The sequence below is a fragment of the Oratosquilla oratoria genome, chromosome 43, assembly GCF_046742065.1.
Source record: "Oratosquilla oratoria isolate Oo_2021 chromosome 43, ASM4674206v1, whole genome shotgun sequence".
Classification (NCBI taxonomy): Eukaryota; Metazoa; Arthropoda; class Malacostraca; order Stomatopoda; family Squillidae; genus Oratosquilla; species Oratosquilla oratoria.
The window spans coordinates 15,444,905-15,464,712 of record NC_134819.1 but is presented as its reverse complement, the minus strand read 5'-3'; the positions used below and the strand labels follow the sequence as shown (position 1 = coordinate 15,464,712).

Sequence of the window (19,808 nt, the reverse complement as noted above, 5' to 3'; positions counted from 1 at the left end):
TCTGGTGTCATGTCATTGCTGATTATCACTCCAAGGTCCTTTTCCGAGTGCACTTTTTTTTATTTAATTTTCACTAATTTTGTATTTTTTTTATTCTGTTTTTGCTTTTACCAAACTCCATTATGCTACACTTCTTGATATTAAAGTTCACCTCCCACTTTTGAGTCCATTTCCAGATTGTGTCCAGGTCTGATTGTAATGAGTCACAGTCCTCATTTGTTGATACTTTCTTTAATATTTTTGCATCATCTGCAAAGAAATTCATATAACATTCAACTCCTTCGTCCATGTCGTTTACATATATGGCAAACATGATTGGAGCCAGTGACCCTTGTGGAACACCACTTATCATTTCTTCCCATTTCGAGTATTTGTCTCTAATTACTACCCTCATTTTTCTCCCAGTCAGGAAGTCTTCCATCCATTTTAATAGATTACCTGCAATGCCACCTATTGGTTCTAATTTTCCTAATAATTTTTTGTGTGGCACTTTGTCAAATGCCTTTTGTAGATCTAGATAGGCACACTCTGCCCATCCATCTCTCTCATCTATTATTCTCGAATAGAATCAGATTAAATTTGTTGTACATGATCTTCCTTGTCTAAATCCAAATTGGCTTGGGTTTAGTATAGATTTTTCTTCCAGATGTTTAACCCATCTACTTTTAATCACTTTTTCACATATTTTAGCTACTGTGCTTGTTAGGGAGACCGGTCTGTAGTTAGTTGGATCTTCCTTACTTCCTCCTTTATATATTGGTACAATGTTTGCATTTTTCCAGTCTTGTGGTACTTTTCCTTCTTTGAGTGAGTATTTTATTATAGTGTGTATTTTATCCGTTAGTTCCTCCACGCATTCCTTCAGTATCCAATTTGCAATTCCATCCGGACCATGCGATTTTCTAACATCTAGGTTTTTTATTTGGTCACTGATTTCCTTTTTTGTTATGGTTATTTCCTTCATTTGGGGGGATTTCTGTTTCTCTATTCCTTCACAGTTAGGTAATTCTCAATTGTGAAAACTGATTTGAAGTGGTCACTCATAACTTCTGCCATTTCTTGTTCTTCTGTGTATTCATGATTTCCTTGGCATAGTTTTTGTATTTCTTGTTTGTTTTTCAGTTTACCATTCACGTATCTGTAATTTCTCTTTTCCTCCCTGCATATTTTTACATAATCATTTCTTAGTTTGATGTATGTTTGCCATTTGCTTTTTTTTTTTTCAGGCTTTGTCTCTTATACCCTTGGCTTCACTACATTTTTTGTTGTACCAGTTTTTTATGTATATTCTTTCTTGCTTTTGTTGTGGAACATATTTGATCACACCCCTATTATAAATTTCTTTTAGTACAACCACTCCTCGTTTAACGACGACAATTGGGACCAGCGCACCTTCGTTAACCGAATTGGTCGTTAAGCAAAAGTGTAGACATATACGTACATGTACTGTATGTACAATGTCCAGCAATACATGTATCTTTATTTTCGCGTATTTTCCCTCTTTTATACAGTACATTAAAGCTTTATTTACTGTTTATTTACGGTGGTTAGGTTCCTAAAATTACCGTATATGACCAAATCCGCGTATGCTGACATTCCATATTGAATACCGGGGTATTTTTTTAGTTTCGACCATGGGCGCAATATAGCAATAGAAACTTAATTATTAATTTTGTAAATTAAAATGTATCAACGTAATATGCAATTTTGTGGGCGGAAATGAAAGTAAAAAATAACTTGCTACAAGAAAATATGCTAATGAACGAAGTCGGTAGCATAGGCTCGGGACGCCATCTTGTCGTCTACCAACGTCTCTCACGACGACGACAACGAGGACGAGCCGGATGACATTTAATTTGCAGGTAATGATTAAACACAGGTTAGTTTAGTTTAGGTTAGACGAATTAATTTATCATTCTTTCATTTCTTCGACATCGGCATCTATCATAACAAACATGGTGTACCATTCGTCCGACATGACTTCGTTACTTGCGAAATCTGTATTAGCATTTTTTTTTTCATTTCCGCTCACAAAATTGCATATTACGTTGATACATTATAATTTACAAAATTAATTTTCTATTGCTATATTGCGCCCATAGTCAAAACTAAAATTTTACCACTACCGGTATACACTGTACCCCAGGTAGTTTTTGCAGCTTGCAGGATGGTAATGTAGACCTAAGCTTCAGAACACTTTACCTCACAGCTAATATCCACCGTACAAGTTCATTTATAACATTATACAAATTTGTCTCAGCCAACTTAATTATCTTACACGACGTTGTAACTTCGGGAGATTTACGTTAAACGTCATAAAGCCCGTCGTTACTCCGAGTTGTCGTTAACCGAGTAGGTCGTTAAATGAGTACCTGTACTCTATGTAAACACATTTAACACAGCTGAAAAAATGTAAACATCAAGCACTGGTTGCGTTTTTTTTTTTTTTTTTTTTTTTTTTTTTTTTTTTTTTTTTTTTTTTTTTTCAGATATCTTCTATAGTTATCCTTTTTGAGTTTTTTTGTGTTCGCATGTTTTCATTGTCCAGTTTTAGTAAATGATTCCTATCTAGGATCTCCATTCCTTTCATGATTCTATAGATAGCACATCTTTCTCCTCTTTGTTCCCGAGTTGGTGATTTCAATTTAGATCATCTTTGTTCGCGTCTTAATTTGGAAAGAGCTGGTGCCAATTTTGTTGTTGCTCTTTGTATTCTTTCTAATTTCTTTATATTCTTTTTAGTACTGGGTGTCCATAGTGTTGCTGCATACTCCAGTTTTGTTCTTATTAGTGTAATTGATATTTTTTTAATCATTTCCTCATCCAAGTAGTCAAATGCCACATTCATTGACCTTAAAAGGTTGAAGGTTTCTCCAACTATTTTATTGATATGTTTGTCTGGTGTCATGTCTTTGCTGATATTACTCCAAGGTCTCTTTCCAAGTTCACTTTCTTGACTTCTTCACCAATTTATAATTTATTGATATTCTGCTTTTACTTTTTCCAAACTCCATTATACTACATTTCTTGATATTGAAGTTCACTTCCCACTTTTGAGTCCATTTCCAGATTTTGTCCAGGGCTAACTGTAATGATTTGCAATCCTCCTCTGTACTTACTTTCTTTAGTATTTTTGCATCATCTGTGAAGAAATTCATATAACACTCTACTCCCTCATCCATGTCATTTATATATATGGCAAACATGCTTAAAGCTAGTACCGAAACTTGTGGGACACCACTTATCATCTCTTCCTAATTTGATTACTTGTCTCTAATGACTACCATCATTTTTTTCCCAATCAGGAAGTCTTCCATCCATTCCAATAATTTTCCTCTGACGTCACCTATCGATTCTATTTTTCTTATTAGTTTCTTGTGTGGAACCTTATCAAATTCTTTTTGTAGGTCTAGAAAGGCACAGTCTGCCCAATCATCCCTCTCTTGTATTATTTCTATTAGTCTCGAATTTACATGGAACATAAAAGAGGAAGAGAGAAGGAGTTTGAATGTATTTGAGATAAGGTGTCTGAGAAGTATGATGGGGGTTACTAGGCTAGAGTGAGAAATGAGGAGGTGAGGAGAACAGGGGTGGAAAGGGGGTTGGGAGATAGGGTTGATGAAAGAGTATTATGATAGTTTGGACACATGGAAAGAATGAGTGAAGAAAGACTAGTAAAGGAGGTATGGAAGGCAGATGTGGAGGGAGTGAACATGAGGGGACGTCCTAGGATGAGATGGATGGATGGATGGGGTGAAGGGGGCTTTGGGGAAGAGGGGAATGTCTGTTGAGGAAGGATGGGAGAGGACAGAAGATAGGGGTGAATGGAGAATGGTTGTATGTGGATGATGTTGTGATGCATGGGGGGTGAGGTAGTATGTGTGAGCAAAATTTGACACAGCCTGAAGGGATTTCTCCCCGTCTTCTCCCTTTATACATGGGACGGAGAGGGGGGTTCGCCGATTTAATGAAGCGGCCTTGCTGTGGATGTGCTGTGTCTTGTGACACTGCTTCTGACCCAGGGCAGTGGACAAGGTGTAGGGATGACCCGTCATCCAGGAGGTGCTAAGATAAGAGGGAGTGTGGAGGGGTGTGGAGTGTATTCAGGGATGGAATGGGTGGGAGTGATTTTATGCCTTTTCCTTTTTAGCTACCTCCCTTGTAAGGGAAAAAGCCTTGGTATATGTATGTATGTATGTATGTATGTATGTATGTAGTCTCAAATAGAAGCAGATCAGGTTTGTTGTACATGATCTTCCTTGTCTAAATCCAAATTGAATTGGATTCAGTATATTTTTTTCTTCCAGATGTTTAACCCATCTATTTTTGATAACCTTTTCACATATTTTTGCTACTGTGCTTGTTAGGGAGACCAGTCTGTGGCTAGTTGGATTTTCCTTGTTTCCTCCCTTGTATATTGCTTGTTAGGGAGACTGGTCTATAGTTAGTTGGATTTTCCTTGTTTCCTCCCTTGTTTATTGCTGTGTAGTGATGCTGTTGCTACATGAGACTTCACTATTATCAGAAATTAATACTGCTCCAGAAATCTAGTTGTACAAGTATGAAATCAACTATTAGTAAATTATTTTGGAAAATTATCAATACTAGAGGGAAACTAGGGTGGTGGATGGAAGTGTAATGGGTGGGAGTGGCCGTTTTTTATTTGACTGCTTCCTTTACAAGGAGGAAAGAAGCCCTTTGTCTATAGATGGATCAGTACTGAAATATTATTTTAACTTGGTATATCTGTTTTTTTTTGGGGGGGGAAGTGTTTATCGCTATTATTTTTTTGTTAATTTTATTTGCAGAAAAAGAGATACCATTTTCAACTCCATCCCATCAAAGAACTTCACAGAACAGCTACAGACATTCTTAGAGGAGTTTGGGAAAATGTGTGGAGACGAACAACAGTGTATGGTTGAAGTTAACATGGAAGATTTCATGGAGGCTTTATTGGTATGAAACTACAGTCATTTATTCAATAGTAAATAAGAAATATGAAAATATCTTTAGCCTGTTGGAGCAAAATAATTGTGTTGATTACGTTTTCATGCATGTTTATTTATCATCCACCAAAAAGCCCATTCCACCTTATGGGTAGGTTGGCCAAGTCAAAGCATATACCCAGCCTTCACCCAACCTAACCAAACCTATCTAAAATCCCATTTGTTTTTTCTGAAGAAGCCCTGCTGGGCGAAACGTCAAATATACTGGACTCCCATACTCTGCGTTCGGCTTCTTTCCTACATTTATTCAATAATGAATAAGAAATATGAAAACATCTTTAGCCTGTTGGAGCAAAATAATTGTGTTGATTACATTTTCATGCATGTTTATTCATCATCCACCAAAAGGCCCATTCCACCTTATGGGTAGGTTGGCCAAGTCAAAGCATATACCCAGCCTTCACTCAACCTAACCAAACCTATCTAAAATCCCATTTGTTGTCCCTTCCATCCTAACTCTTTGTGGATGATGGTTCACCTGTCCTTCACTCACTGCTTAGGTTAGAATCATTGCAACAAGGCACAAGACCTCCACAGCAGGGTCCAACACCCAAAGATGGTTTATCTCCAGTGTTTCATTACATGGTGACTCTGCCCAGCTTCACATGAGAATTTACATGGAACATAAGAGAGAACATTTTCCTTCTAACCACATCTTCTTGTTCAAGTTTTGAGGTCAATGATGAAGCAAATGAGGCTTCAAATAGAAGACCTTGAGGTATCTGAGGATGTATCTAGACAACAGGAAAATAATTTTCACATCAATATCACAACTTTAAATATAAAGGTATTAGGTGATGCATATCACAGTGTTAATTCTGATAAATCCAAGTTTGAAGAGTCAGACAGGAGACAGTAACTTTGGTTCTTGTATACACATGGGACCCAAGACAATACATAGGAATCTCTAATAGAGAATGTGTACAATAGATGGTATTTGTAAGAATTTAGGGAGAGGTCAAGGACCAGGACAGAAAAGGAAACACAAGACAAAGGAGAACCAGGGAAAGGAAAAGAATGAGGAACAGTACAACTATCCAACTGTCCTCTCCCGTCCTTCCTCAACAGACATTCCCCTCTTCTCCAAAACCCCTTTCACCACATCCATCCATCTCATCCTAGGTTGCCCCCTCATGTTCACTCCCTCCACGTCTGCCTTCCATACCTCTTTTACTAGTCTTTCTTCACTCATTCTTTCCATGTGTCTAAACCATTCCAATACTCTTTCATCCACCCTATCTCCCAATTCCCTTACCACCCCTGTTCTCCTCTTCACCTTATTTCTCACTCTATCCAGCCTAGTAACCCCTATCGTACTTCTCAGACACCTCATCTCAAACACATTCAAACTCCTTCTCTCTTCCTCTCTTATGTTCCATGTTTCTGCTCCATACAGTGCTGTTGGCACAATCACTCCTTCATACAATCTCCTCTTAGCATCCATTCCCAAATGTCTATTTCTCATTACACTTTTTAATCCACCAAGGCATTTACTCTTCTCAATCTACATTCTACCTCCACCTCTACTCCTCCCTTTCCTTTCCACATTTGCACCCAAGTATCTAAAACTATCCACTTCCTCTAGTTGCTCTCCCTTAATGCTCACTTCCAGTCTACTGCCACTTTCACCCCTTGAACATCTCATCACCTTACATTTACCCACATTTATCTTCAACTTTCTTCTTTCACATACTCTCCCAAACTCTGTCACCAACTTTCTCAATCCCTCCTTCGATCCTGCTACAAGCGCAGTGTCGTCAGCAAACAACAGCTGGCTCACCTCCCACTTTTCTCCATTTTTTTTAACCATCTCCAATCCCTAACCCACCACCCTTGCATTTACTTCTCGCACCACCCCATCCATATATAAGTTGAACAGCCAGGGTGACATAACACATCCCTGACGAAGTCCCATCTTTACCTCGAACCACTCACTCTCTCCATTTCTTATCCTGACACATGCTCTACTACTCTCGTAAAAACTCCTGACAGCTCCTAAAAGCTTTCCTCCTATCCTGTATATGTGCAAAACCTCTCACAGTGCCTTCCTGTATACCCTGTCATAAGCCAAGCGGATTAGGGTGTCGTTACTTGCAGTGAAGGTCGAGGGGATGGCAGTTCAAGTCCTGCCACTGGCGAAGTTGGACCAAGGGCATGGTTTATTAAATTCCATGCTACAAAGCCCTCAGAGAGGGGCACCATCCTAGCATTCTGATAGGGGGGAGTATATGATGTTAAACCATATAGAAATAGATAAAAAATAAATAAAAGGCCAAAAAACACATCCTTACCCTTTCTTATAGCTTTCTCACATATCTGTCTTACCACAAAAATCTGATCTATGCAACCTCTACCTGTCCTAAATCCACACTGTTCATCACCAGTTACTCCCTCTGTTCCTCTCCTAATTCTCTCAATCAAGATCCTCCCATAAGCCTTCCCAACTACACTCAACAAGCTAATCCCTCTGAAACTACTACACTCATACTTTTCCCCTTTTCCATTGTAGAGTAGAACTACACAGGCACTCGTCCAGTCCTCCAGCACTCTACCCTCTCTCCAGCAAACATTAAATAACCTCACCAGCCAGTCCACCATCACTGTACCTCCTTTTTTTAGACATTCTGCATGGCATCCATCCAGACCAGGTGCCTTACCTGCTCTCATCATCTTAACAACTGCCTTCACTTCATCCTTCCTTATTTCTCCTCCATTTTCCTCACTCATCACAGTCATTTTCTTAACACTTCCCACTGCAACTATCTTTCCTTCCCTAAAATACTCTGCCCATCTTCCTCCTACTGCCTTCTCTTCCATTATCATCTCTCCATGTGTACCTTTTACCTTTTCTTCTCTACTTGATTCGCCTCCTCTTCCTCTCTTAATTTCTTTCCAAAACATCTTTTATTATTTTCAAAAATTTCTGTCATACTCTTATCCCATTTCACATCTGCTCTCCTCTTTGCCTCCTTTACCTTGTGCTTTATTTCTCTCCTCTTTTCTTTGTACCTCTCATATGACTCCCTCATCCTATTTTGTAACCAAGCTGTGAAAGCTCACATCTTCTCTTCTACAACCTTCCTCATTTCCTCATCCCACCACTCACTACCCTTCCTTCTATTTCCTCCCATCCCTCTTGTTCCACACACCATCTTTGCACACTTTGTAACTCCCTCCTTGAACCATCCCCATTCCTCCTCCACTCCTAGCTCTACTCTATCCTTTACTCCCTTCCACTCCTCATCTTCTTGTACTCCTCCTTTTCCTTCTCATTCTAAGAGTTCACTCTATGCAACTCCCTACCTTATGTCTTTTTCCTCTTTCAACATCTATCCTCCACTCTCAACTTGCCTTCCATCTTCCACCAAAAAATGAACTGATATTCCCCCACTCTCTTCCCATAGAACATGTACATCCTTAAGTCTTCCTATTAAACTCCTATATACCACTAAATAGTCCATTAATGCTCTATCTACCACCCTTCCATCCACCACCCTCTCCCATGTATACTTATGCTTGACTTTCTTCTGAAACACTGTATTTGCTATCATCAACTCTCTAGACACATCTCCACCATCAACTCTCCACTATGATTCTTTCCTGGAACTCCACATTTCCCAACCACTCCATCAATTGGTTCATTTCCTACCCTAGCATTAAGGTCTCCCAATACTACTACATTGATGTTCCTCCCTAATCCTTCTATGCACTCATTTAAATCTATCCAAAAAGCCTCCCTTTCCTCTACACTCTTCTCACTACCAGGCCCATATGCACTTACAAAAACCCACATCTCCTTTCCCAGTTTCACCTTCATCCACATTAACCTTGAAGAAACCTCCTTCCACTCCACTATACGTTTACCTATCTCTTCACTTACTAGTATAGCCAACCCTTCTCACCCTCATCCTCTCTTCACTCCTGAGAACCTCCCAAACACACTCCCAAACTCATACTCACCCTTCCCTCTCAACTTAGTTTCACTCAAAGCCAACACATCCATCTTTCTTCTCACAAACATACTACCTATCTCTTCCCTTTTACTCTCATCTGTACCACATCCATGCACATTAAAATACCCAAACCTTAGGGTGCTGATTGGAAAACTCCTAGATCCTCTTATGCCTTTACTTTTTTTAGGAATATCCCCTGTGGGTCTACAGAGAGAAGGATGCCTAGTCCCAATCCCCATCTCGTTTTTCTTGCCTCTTATGATCCAAGTGGAAATACTTGGTGGCAACATTCTTTTCCCCCACCACAGGGTAGGCGAAACAAGGAAACGAAATTCAGAGAATTGGTATAGTACAGCAACGAGGCATTGGGGGACAGCATAATGGAGGGACAGTAGCAGTATAATAAAAGTTTCATCATTTTTCTGTGAGCAGAGTCCTTGTCTATCACAGACAAAATGATGTGTAGCTCTGGTCCATAGGGGCACCCCATATAGACCCTAAAGTATTAACTGCATGCTACTTTGCCATAACAACATGCAGCCAATACTGAATATAAGATTTGAAACCACTATCTGATAAAAGAATTATCAAATTAGTTACATAGACTGCAGGTTCCTCTGTAAAGTCAACCAAAAAATTAACAGGAAATATGTAGCTGTCCTCTACTGTTGGGTAAAGTGGCCAAAACAAGGAATTAATTTTCTTAATCTTATACAAATAAGAATTTAAAGCAATATGAGCACTATGAAGCTGAGCAAATATAGTATCCCACCTCCTGAAATTCGTAGTAATCCAAGTCCAAGTAAAACAGTTATCAATGATACATACATACATATACCAAGGCTTTTTCCCCCTTACAAGGGAGGTAGCCAAAAAGGAAAAGGCATAAAATCATTCCCACCCATTCCATCCCTGAATACACTCCACACCCCTCCACCCTCCCTCTTATCTTAGCACCTCCTGGATGACAGGTCATCCCTGCACCTTGTCCACTGCCCTGTGTCAGAAGCAGTGTCGCAAGACACAGCACATCCACAGCAAGGCCGCTTCATTAAATTGGCGACCCCCCCCCCTCTCCGTCCCCCCCCCATGCAGAAAAGGAGAAGACAGGGAGAAATCCCTTCGGGCTGCGTCAAATTTTGCTCACACATACTATCTGATCCTCTTGCATCACAACCTCATCCATATACAACCATTCTCCATTCACCCCTATCTTCTGTCCTTTCCTATCCTTCCTCAACAGACATTCCCCTCTTCCCCAAAGCCCCCTTCACCCCATCCATCCACCTCATCCTAGGACAGTTTAACCACTTACTACGGGACTTAAATCTCGCGGGCAGCAGCCAATGCCAGCCGTACGACATGTCGCAATAATACTCGCATCATAAAATATAGTCACGGCTTATATCGATCGTTCTCTCTTTCACCCGTGAATTTTGAAAACCACAGAGAATGGGATTAAGAGCAGATTAGGGAGAATGTAAAAACACAGGGGCGACTACAATAAATATAATCAAGACGCCGATATGGCCGCATCGCGAATCCACTTGCTTCTCATGACGCCAACGTGTGCGGCACCGTATGGAAGGGGTTAATCATATTACATACATATATCAAAGAGCCTTTGGTATATGTATATAAGATGATTAAACCAGCACAAGTCTTCCAAAAGTTCAAAGTCCAACAATGAAATCTCCTCCAATGAAGAAGCAGCCTTAGCTACCAAATCGGCAATTTCATTTCCTAAAATCCTAGAGTGACCCAGTATCTGCTGGAAAAATACAGAGATGTCCTTATCCCACAATCTGAGAAGAAGCTTATGGATAGATGAAACAATATTAGTATATGAACATAAGTGAAATCTCAGATGATTAACAAAGAAGAAAGAGAATCAGAATAAATAATGCAATTACAAATAAAATTACTCTATATCCATTTTAGGGGTATTATATATATTTTTGTGCTAAGACAGATATGTGAGAAAGCTATAGGAAAGGGGAAGGATGTTTTTTGGGCTTTTATGGATCTGGAAAAGGCTTACGACAGGTAGACAGGAGGGTACTGTGGGAGGTTTTGCGGATATATGGGATAGGAGGAAAGCTTCTAGGAGCTGTCAAGAGTTTTTACAAGAGAAGTAGAGCATGTGTCAGGATTAGAAATGGAGAAAGTGAGTGTTTCGAGGTAAAGGTGGGACTTCGTCAGGGATGCGTTATGTTGCCCTGGCTGTTCAACTTGTACATGGATGGGGTGGTGCAAGAGGTAAATGCAAGGGTGGTGGGTCAGGGATTGGAGATGGTTAAAGAAAATGGAGAAAAGTGGGAGGTGAGCCAGCTGTTGTTGCAGGCAACACTGCGCTTGTGGCAGGATCGGAGGAGGGATTGAGGAAGTTTGTGACAGAGTTTGGGAGAGTATGTGATAGAAAAAAGCTGAAGATAAATGTGGGTAAAAGTAAGGTGATGAGATGTACAAGGGGTGAAAGTGGCAGCAGACTGGAAGTGAGCATTAAGGGAGAGCGACTGGAGTGATTGTGCCAACAGCACTGTATGGAGCAGAAACATGGAACATAAGAGAAGAAGAGAGAAGGAGTTTGAATGTGTTTGAGATGAGGTGTCTGAGAAGTATGATTGGGGTTACTAGGCTAGATAAGGAAGGATGAAGTGAAGGCAGTTGTTAAGATGATGAAAGCAGGTAAGGCACCTGGTCTGGATGGATGCCATGCAGAATGTCTAAAAAAAAGGAGGTACAGTGATGGTGGACTGGCTGGTGAGGTTATTTAATGTTTGCTGGAGAGAGGGTAGAGTGCCGGAGGACTGGAGGAGTGTATGTATAGTTCCAGTTTACAAGGAAAAAGAGGACAAGTGTGAGTGTAGTAGTTTCAGATGGATTAGCTTGTTAAGTGTAGTTGGCAAGGCTTATGAGAGGGTCTTGATTGAGAGGAACAGAGGGAGTAATTTGTGAGGAACATTGTGGGTTTAGGACAGGTCAAGGTTGTGTAGACCAGATCTTTGTGGTAAAACAGATATGTGAGAAAGCTATAGGAAAAGGTAAGGATTTTTGGGGGCTTTTATGGATTTGGAAAAGGCTTACGACAGGGTTGTTGTTGTTGTTGTCGTTCCCTAGACTGTCTGTCCGAGCAGTCCCGTCTCCCCAAGGAAGGCCACAGCCGAGACTGGGTTTTCCCACAAATCCTTTATAGAGTGTATGTTATGTTGTTTGCGTGCATGATTGTGTATAATGCAGTCTTCCATTATGTGTTGTATGGTATGGGGTGAAGTGTTACATCCTGGGCAGCTGTTCACAACACGGTCGTCCAGCCTCCTCTGGTAGCTTAGAAGTGCTGGGTGGTGACCGCATCGCAGTCTGGCCAAGTGGACTCTGTCCTTACGTGGGAGAGAGGATTCAGAAGGGTGGATATCAGGGGGTCTGGCATGCAGCAGTGTGTTGTCTTTCAGTGTGTTAATGGAGCGGTGAGTGATATGATTATGAATATGTTTCCGGAGGCTGGTATTTGGTGGTTGTGGAGGAAGAGAAGAGAGTATCTTTGTGTAATAAAGGTCTTTGGGTGTAGTTTTAATGTTTCTTGGTGTGTGTGGGTGTTCTGCTATGTAGTGTAACGGGTGTGATGTGTTTGTGGTGGCTGCAGCAAGTGTTTGTGTGCCTCTCATGTCGAGGTGTTCCTTGACTTTGAGGACTTTTGTTTCATGGTGTAAATGGTCTGTAGGTGATGTATTTGTGCAGCCTGTAATTGTTTTTAGGGCTTTGTTTTGTATGATTTGAAGGGTGTTGTGGTGTGTCTCACTGAGATTAGGAGCCCATGCAGGACTCGCATAATTCATCACTGAGCGTATACATTGTTTGTATATTGTTATATTAGTTTCTTTGTTTTGTCCAAATGTTGTTCCAGTGATTGACTTAAGTGCGTTAAGTCTAGGGTAGACAGGAAGGCACTGTAGGAGGTACTGCAGATATATGGGATAGGAGGAAAGCTGTTAAGAGCAGTCAAAAGTTTTTATGAGAGTAATAGAGCTTGTGTTATGATTAGAAATGAAGAGAGTGAATGGTTTGAGGTAAAGGTGGGATTTTGTCGGATGTGTTATGTCGCCCTGGCTGTTCAATCTATACATGGATGGGGTGGTGTGAGAGGTGAATGTAAGGGTAGTGGGTCAGGGGTTGGAGATGGTTGAAGAAAATGGAGAAAGATGGGAAATAAGCCAGTTGTTGTTTGCTGACGACACTGCGCTTGTAGCAGGATCACAGGAGGGATTGAGGAAGTTTGAGAAGGTGCGTGAAAGAAGGAAGCTGAAGATAAATGTGGGCAAATGTAAGGTGATGAGATGTACAAGGGGAGAGAGTGACAGTAGTCTGGAAGTGAGCATTAAGGGAGAGACTGGAGAAAGTGGATAGTTTTAGATACTTGGGTGCGAATGTGGCAGGGAAGGGTGGAGTAGGGGTGGAGGTAGAATGTAGATTGAGAGAAGCGAGTAAATGCCTTGGAGGATTAAAAAGTGTAATGAGAAATAGACATCTGGGAATGGATGCTAAGAGGAGATTGTATGAAGGAGTGATTGTGCCAACAGCACTGTATGGGGCAGAAACATGGAACATAAGAGAGGAAGAGAGGAGTTTGAATGTATTTACCTAGTTGTATTATACGAGAAGGAAGCTATGCTCGTGGTGACCTGTCTTGGTATCTTTCAGCATCAAGTTTTTTCTTAAAATTTTGAATAGCATTTGCACACACTGTCTCTTTATCTAAGTTATTCCAAGTATGTATCACTCTGTGTGGGAAGCTTTTTTTTTTTTTACAGATTTTTTCTGTAATTGTCTTTTTTTAGTTTCTTTTCGTGTCCTCTCGGTTTTCCATTGTCCCACGTCAATAAGTCCTTCTTATCTAAGATTTCCATTCCTTTCATTATTCTATAGATAGTAAGTCTCCTCTCTCCCTTCTTTGTTCCAGAGATGGTAATTCTAATTTGGACAGTCTTTGCTCATATGTCATTTTGGAAAGAGTTGGTGCTAGTTTTGTTGTTGCTCTTTGTATTCTTTCTAAAAAAGAATTATATTCTTTTTGGTACTGGGTGTCCATAGTGTTGCTGTGTATTCAAGTTTTGGTCTCATTAGTGTAGTTTGAATATTTTTTATCATTTCCTCATCCAAATAAGCAAAAGCCACTTTTATTGACCTCAGTAAATTGTAGGTTTCTCCAACTATTTTATTAATATGCTTATCTGGTGTCATGTCCTTGCTGATTATCGCTCCAAGATCTTTTTCCGAGTTTACTTTTTTAACCTCTTCTTCACCAATTTTGTAGTCTTTCGATATTCTGTTTTTACTTTTTCCAAATTCCATTATACCACATTTCTTGATATTGAATTTTACTTCCCAGTTTTGAGTCCATTTCCAGATCTTGTCCAAGTCTCGTTGTAATGAGTTGCAGTCTTCCTCTGTTTTTACTTTCTTTAGTATTTTTGTGTCATCTACAAAGAAATTCATGTAACACTCTACTCCTTCATCCATGTCATTTATGCATATGGCAAACATGATCAGGGCCAGTACTGATCCCTGCAGGGCACCACTTATCACTTCTTCCCAGTTTGAGAATTTGTCTCTAATTACTACTTTCATTTTCCTCCCAATATTTTTCCTCTGATGCCACCTATTGACTCTATCTTACTTATTAATTTTTTGTGTGGTACCTTATCAACTGCCTTTTGTAGGTCCAGAAAGGCACAGTCTGCCCACCCATCTCTCTTTTGTATTATGTCTATTAATCTTGAGTAAGTGCTGATCAAGTTTGTTGTACATGATCTTCCTTGTCTGAATCCAAATTGATTCGGATTCAGTATAGATTTTTCTTAAAAATGTTTAACCCATCTATTTTTGACAACTTTTTCAGAATTTTTTTCTACTGTTTGAGATGAAATGTCTGAGAAATATGAAAGGGGTTACTAGGCTAGATAGAGTGAGAAATGAGGAGGTGAGGAGGAGAACAGGGGTGGAAAGGGAGTTGGGAGATAGGATTGATGAAAGAGTATTAGGATGGTTTGGACACATGGAAAGAATGAGTGAAGAAAGATTAGTGAAAGAGGTATGGAAGGCAGAGGTGGAAGGAGTGAATATGAGGGGGCGTCCTAGGATGAGATGGATGGATGGGGTGAAAGGGGCATTACAAAAGAGAGGAATGTCTGTTGAGGAAGGATGGGAGAGGACAGAAGATAGGGGTGAATGGAGAATGGTTGTGTATGGATGATGCTGTGATACATAAGGGGGAGTGGGTGGGGGATGAGGGGGTTAGGAATGAAGCAGCCTTGCTGTGGATGTGCTGTGCCTTGCAACACTACTTCTGACCCAGGGCAATGGACAGGATGCAGGGATGATCTGTCATCCAGGAGGTGCCAAGATAGGGAGGGAGAAGGATGGAGGGGATGGAATGGGTAGGAGTGATTTCTATGCCTTTTTCTTTTTTGTTATCCCCCATGTAAGGGGGAAAAGAGCCTTTGGTTGTATGTATGTATAAAATTGATGGAAAAGAAGTAAAGAAAGTTAATTCTGAAAGGGACCTAGGAGTAATCATCACCAAAGACATGTCACCAGATAGACATATAAATAAAATAGTTGGAGAAACATACAATTTGTTGAGATCAATAAAGGTGGCCTTTAAATACCTGGATAAGGAAATGATTAAGAAAATATTACAAGCACCGATAAGGACAAAACTGGAATATGCAGTGCTGATATGGTCACCCAGAACAAAAAAGAATATGAGAAAATTAGAAAGAATACAAAGAGCAATGACAAAGATGGCCCCAACACTTTCAAACCTGACATATGAACTAAGACTGGCCGGACTGGAATTGTCAACCCTGTAACAAATAAGAGAACAAGGGGACCTACTAACCATCTACAGAATTATGAAAGGAGAAGAATGCCTTGATAGAAAGGACTTAATAAAGAGGGATAGAGGAAAAACAAGAGGACATGCAATGAAACTCAAAAAGGACAACTACAGAAGAGACCTGAAAAAGAACATCTTCCCACACAGAGTGATAGATATATGGAACAAATTGGATGAAGAAATAGTGTGTGCAAACACCATACAAGAATTTAAGAACAAACTTGATCTTGCGTGATACAAAAACAGGTCACCATGAGCATAGCTCCCCTACCTGTAAAATACAACTAGATAAATACATATTCCCTCACCCATCATCCCCCACCAATACCACCTCATGCATCAAAGCATCATCCATATACAACCATTCTCCATTCACTCCTGTCTTCTGTCCTCTCCCATCCTTCCTCAGCAGACATTCCCCTCTTTCCCAATGCCCCTTTTACCCTATCCATTCATCTCATCCTAGGTCAATCCCTCATGTTCACTTCTTCCACATCTCTTACTAGTCTTTCTTCACTCATTCTTTCCATGTGCCCAAACCATCCCAATACTCTTTCATCAACCCTATCTCCCAACTCCCTTTCCACCTCTGTTCTCCTCACCTCCTCATTTCACATTCTATCCAGTCTAGTAACCCCTATCATACTTCTCAGACACCTCATCTCAAATACATTCAAACTTCTCTCTTCCTTTCTTGTGTTCCATGTTTCTGCCCCATACAGCGCTGCCAGCACAATCACTCCTTCATACAATCTCCTCTTGGCATCCATTCCCAAATGTCTATTTCTCATTACACTTTTTAATCCACCAAGGCATTTACTCACTTCTCTCAATCCATGAGATAGGGATGTATTATTATTATTATAATTATTATTTTATTTAAGGATTGAAATCCATGTTTTTATTTTCAGCAAGTCACTCCAGCACTAAAGCGTGAAGGCTTCCCAACAGTTCCAGATGTAACTTGGCAAGATATAGGAGGATTAGATGATATCAAGAAGGAATTGCGTGAGAAGATTCTAGTCAGTAACAATGAGTTTTCTTTTGTTGATACTTGTTTATTTCCAAATGGAATACTTCATTGATTTGATACCCATTTTCATAAATTGGTACACATACATCTATCTATATAGCAAAAGGGTTCTTCCCCCATATAGGGAAGGTAGCCAATCAAGACATGCATCCATCCTCCACCCATTTATTTTCCTTTTATCTTAGCTTCATGTGATTGAAGAGCCATCCCCTCCACCCCTATTGCCTAGGTCAGAAACAATGTTGCAAGACATGGTTAACATCTTCCTATACTCCTTACCAAATACACTTAATTGACTTATCCCACCGAAATTCATACTTGTCATCTTTTCCCTTGTATATTGGAACTATACTTACAGTCTTCCAAATCCACCAGTACAGGTAGTCGTCGACTTATGACCGAGTTCGGTTCCGACAGACAGGTCGTAAGCCGATCTGGACACTAGTCAGACTATATATATACAGTATATATTACCCTTTAAATAGTATATTTGTTACTGTATATGTATATATTGTATATTATATTTAGCATACTGAAATAATCTTGGCATCTTTGAACTACTGTATGTTGTATAGTATTTTTAACATTTTTATCATTTTATTTTCTTTTCTTTGGGAAACGTAGCCTAGGCCTAAGCATACTGAATAAAATCCTATCATCTTTGACCTATGATATTTAATACTGTATTTTTTAACCTTTTTATTATTTTACAATCAGACTTTCTTTAGGAAACATATGACTACTAAATAAAATCTTATTATCTTTGAGCTACGTTGTTTAATACAGATGCTCCTCTACTTACGTTCATTTGTTTTCCGTTTTTTCGATTTTATGTTTGAACTGACTGTAAAAAAAAATTGTTTTTTGAGTGAATTTTTTTAGTTTAGCGCGCTCTCTGTAGTTCAAACGATACTAACACATGACGCTGCGTCCATTGTTTACATGCCACAAACGACAGACTGAACGTGCCTTGCCTCCTCCTTCTCCTCCACCATCTCAATTTATGTTGCTTGAATTTAATTTATTTGAAATTAATGTTATTATTTTACAATGTTATGTTTATAATTAATGATTTAGGGGTGTTTTATAAGATACGGTAATAGAATTTATGGATGTATAGTACAGTAACAACTTAAGTTCATTTTCACGTTACGTTTAGCTGTTCAGAACGTAACTAAAACGTAAGTTGAGGAGCGTCTGTATTCATTAACTTTTTTATCATTTTCGTTAGGAAACATAGCATAGGCCTATGCATACTGAATAAATTCCTGTCATCTTTGCCCTACAAATACCTCTTTGTTGGTTACATTAACCTCTTCACTCTGGGGCACATCGTAAGTCTGGCAGCATTAGCTGCCCGACGTGCGATGTTGCGTCATAATAATTCGCTTCTGACCCAGGGCGGTGGGCGGGGTGCAGGGATGACCCGTCATCCAGGAGGTGCTCAGATGAGAGGAAGGGTGGGAGGGGTGTGGAGTGTATTTGGGGATGAAATGGGTGGGAGTGTTTTTATGCCTTTCCCTTTTTGGCTACCTCCCTTGGAAGGGGGAAAAAGCCTTGGTATATGTATGTATGTATGTATAAAAGATAAAGTCAGTGCTCAATTGTTCGTTCTCTTTCACCCATGTATTTTGATAACCATAGAAAATTGATGAAGCCAGTTTAGAGAGAATCAAAATTACGTAGGTACGACTGCAATAAATATAATTAATCAAGATGGCGACGTCGGCATCATCGAGTACCCACTTGTTCCTCATGCCACCTACGTAGTCGTCACCGTATGGAAGTGGTTAAAATCATTGCAAGGCAAAATTAGGAATTTTTTTTTATTTCAAAACACATTCTTTTCGTTTATGTACTGTACCAAAGATATTGTTATCGACAACAGACTAGACATAAACAAAATTTACTGTTACATTTTATTAATCGCAAAACATAGAAATAGAAAATGCTGTACCGAACATAATGTTATCAACAACAGACTAGGCATAAAAAAAAATTTACTGTTACATTTTATTAATTGCAAAACTATAAAAATACAAAATGCAAGGCAAAATGAGGAAAAAAATAATTTCAAAAAACATTCTTTTCGTATACATACTGTACCAAACATATTGTTATCGACAACAGGCTAGCCTAGGCATAAAAAAAGTTTTACTGTTACATTTTATTAATTGCAAAACATATAAAAATACAAAATGCAATGCAAAATTAGGAAACATTTTACTTCAAACAAACAAAATGAAAGAATAGTTGGCTGGGATGCTGACGCTGCCGGCAACCTGCCAAAACTATCGTCCTCGCGTCTCACGGCATGCGGAATAATTGTACTGGACTGCCAGGCATAACATTGCAATTCTATTACTCTATTAAATGTTAGATATTATTGCACTATCTTGTGGTCGCAAAGTCGATCAGTCGTAAGTCGCATAGGTCGTAAGTCGATGACTACCTGTACATTCCTTTCCTTAGACACAAGTTAAACAGTCTTATCAGTCATGTTATGGTGATAGTTACTCTTAGGTCCCTTTCTGAGTTGACTTTTTTAATTTCCTTGGTACCAATTTTGTATTGCCCTGATATTCTGTTTTTTGCTTTTTTCTAAATTCCATTATACTACATTTCTTGACTACATTTCCAGAATTTGCCTAGGTCTTCTTGTAATGATTTGCAATCATTCTGTACTTACTGTCTTAAGTAGTTTTGCATCATCTGCAAAGAAGTTCATATAACATACCACACCTTCATCCATGTCATTTATATATATGGCAAACATTATTAGAGCCAATACAGAGCCTTGTGGGACTCCACTTTTCATTTCTTTGCAATTTAAGCTCTTGTCTCTGAGTACCACTCTCCTTTTTCTCCCATTCAAGAAATCTTTCATCCATTCCAATAATGTTCCTTGTATTCCACCATCT

At 39.4% G+C, this 19,808-nt stretch overlaps 1 protein-coding gene across 5 annotated transcripts in view; it reads left to right on the top strand.

Annotated features, from left to right (window-relative positions):
• Window positions 1-19,808, top strand: part of LOC143022121 (nuclear valosin-containing protein-like) — a 170,363-nt gene that overhangs the window by 98,290 nt on the left and 52,265 nt on the right. For all 5 annotated transcript variants that reach the window (XM_076180131.1, XM_076180130.1, XM_076180134.1 and 2 more), the window contains 2 exons: window positions 4,809-4,956; window positions 16,766-16,876. In XM_076180131.1, coding sequence (XP_076036246.1) covers window positions 4,809-4,956; window positions 16,766-16,876 — 259 coding nt within the window. The remainder of the gene's footprint in view (window positions 1-4,808; window positions 4,957-16,765; window positions 16,877-19,808) is intronic.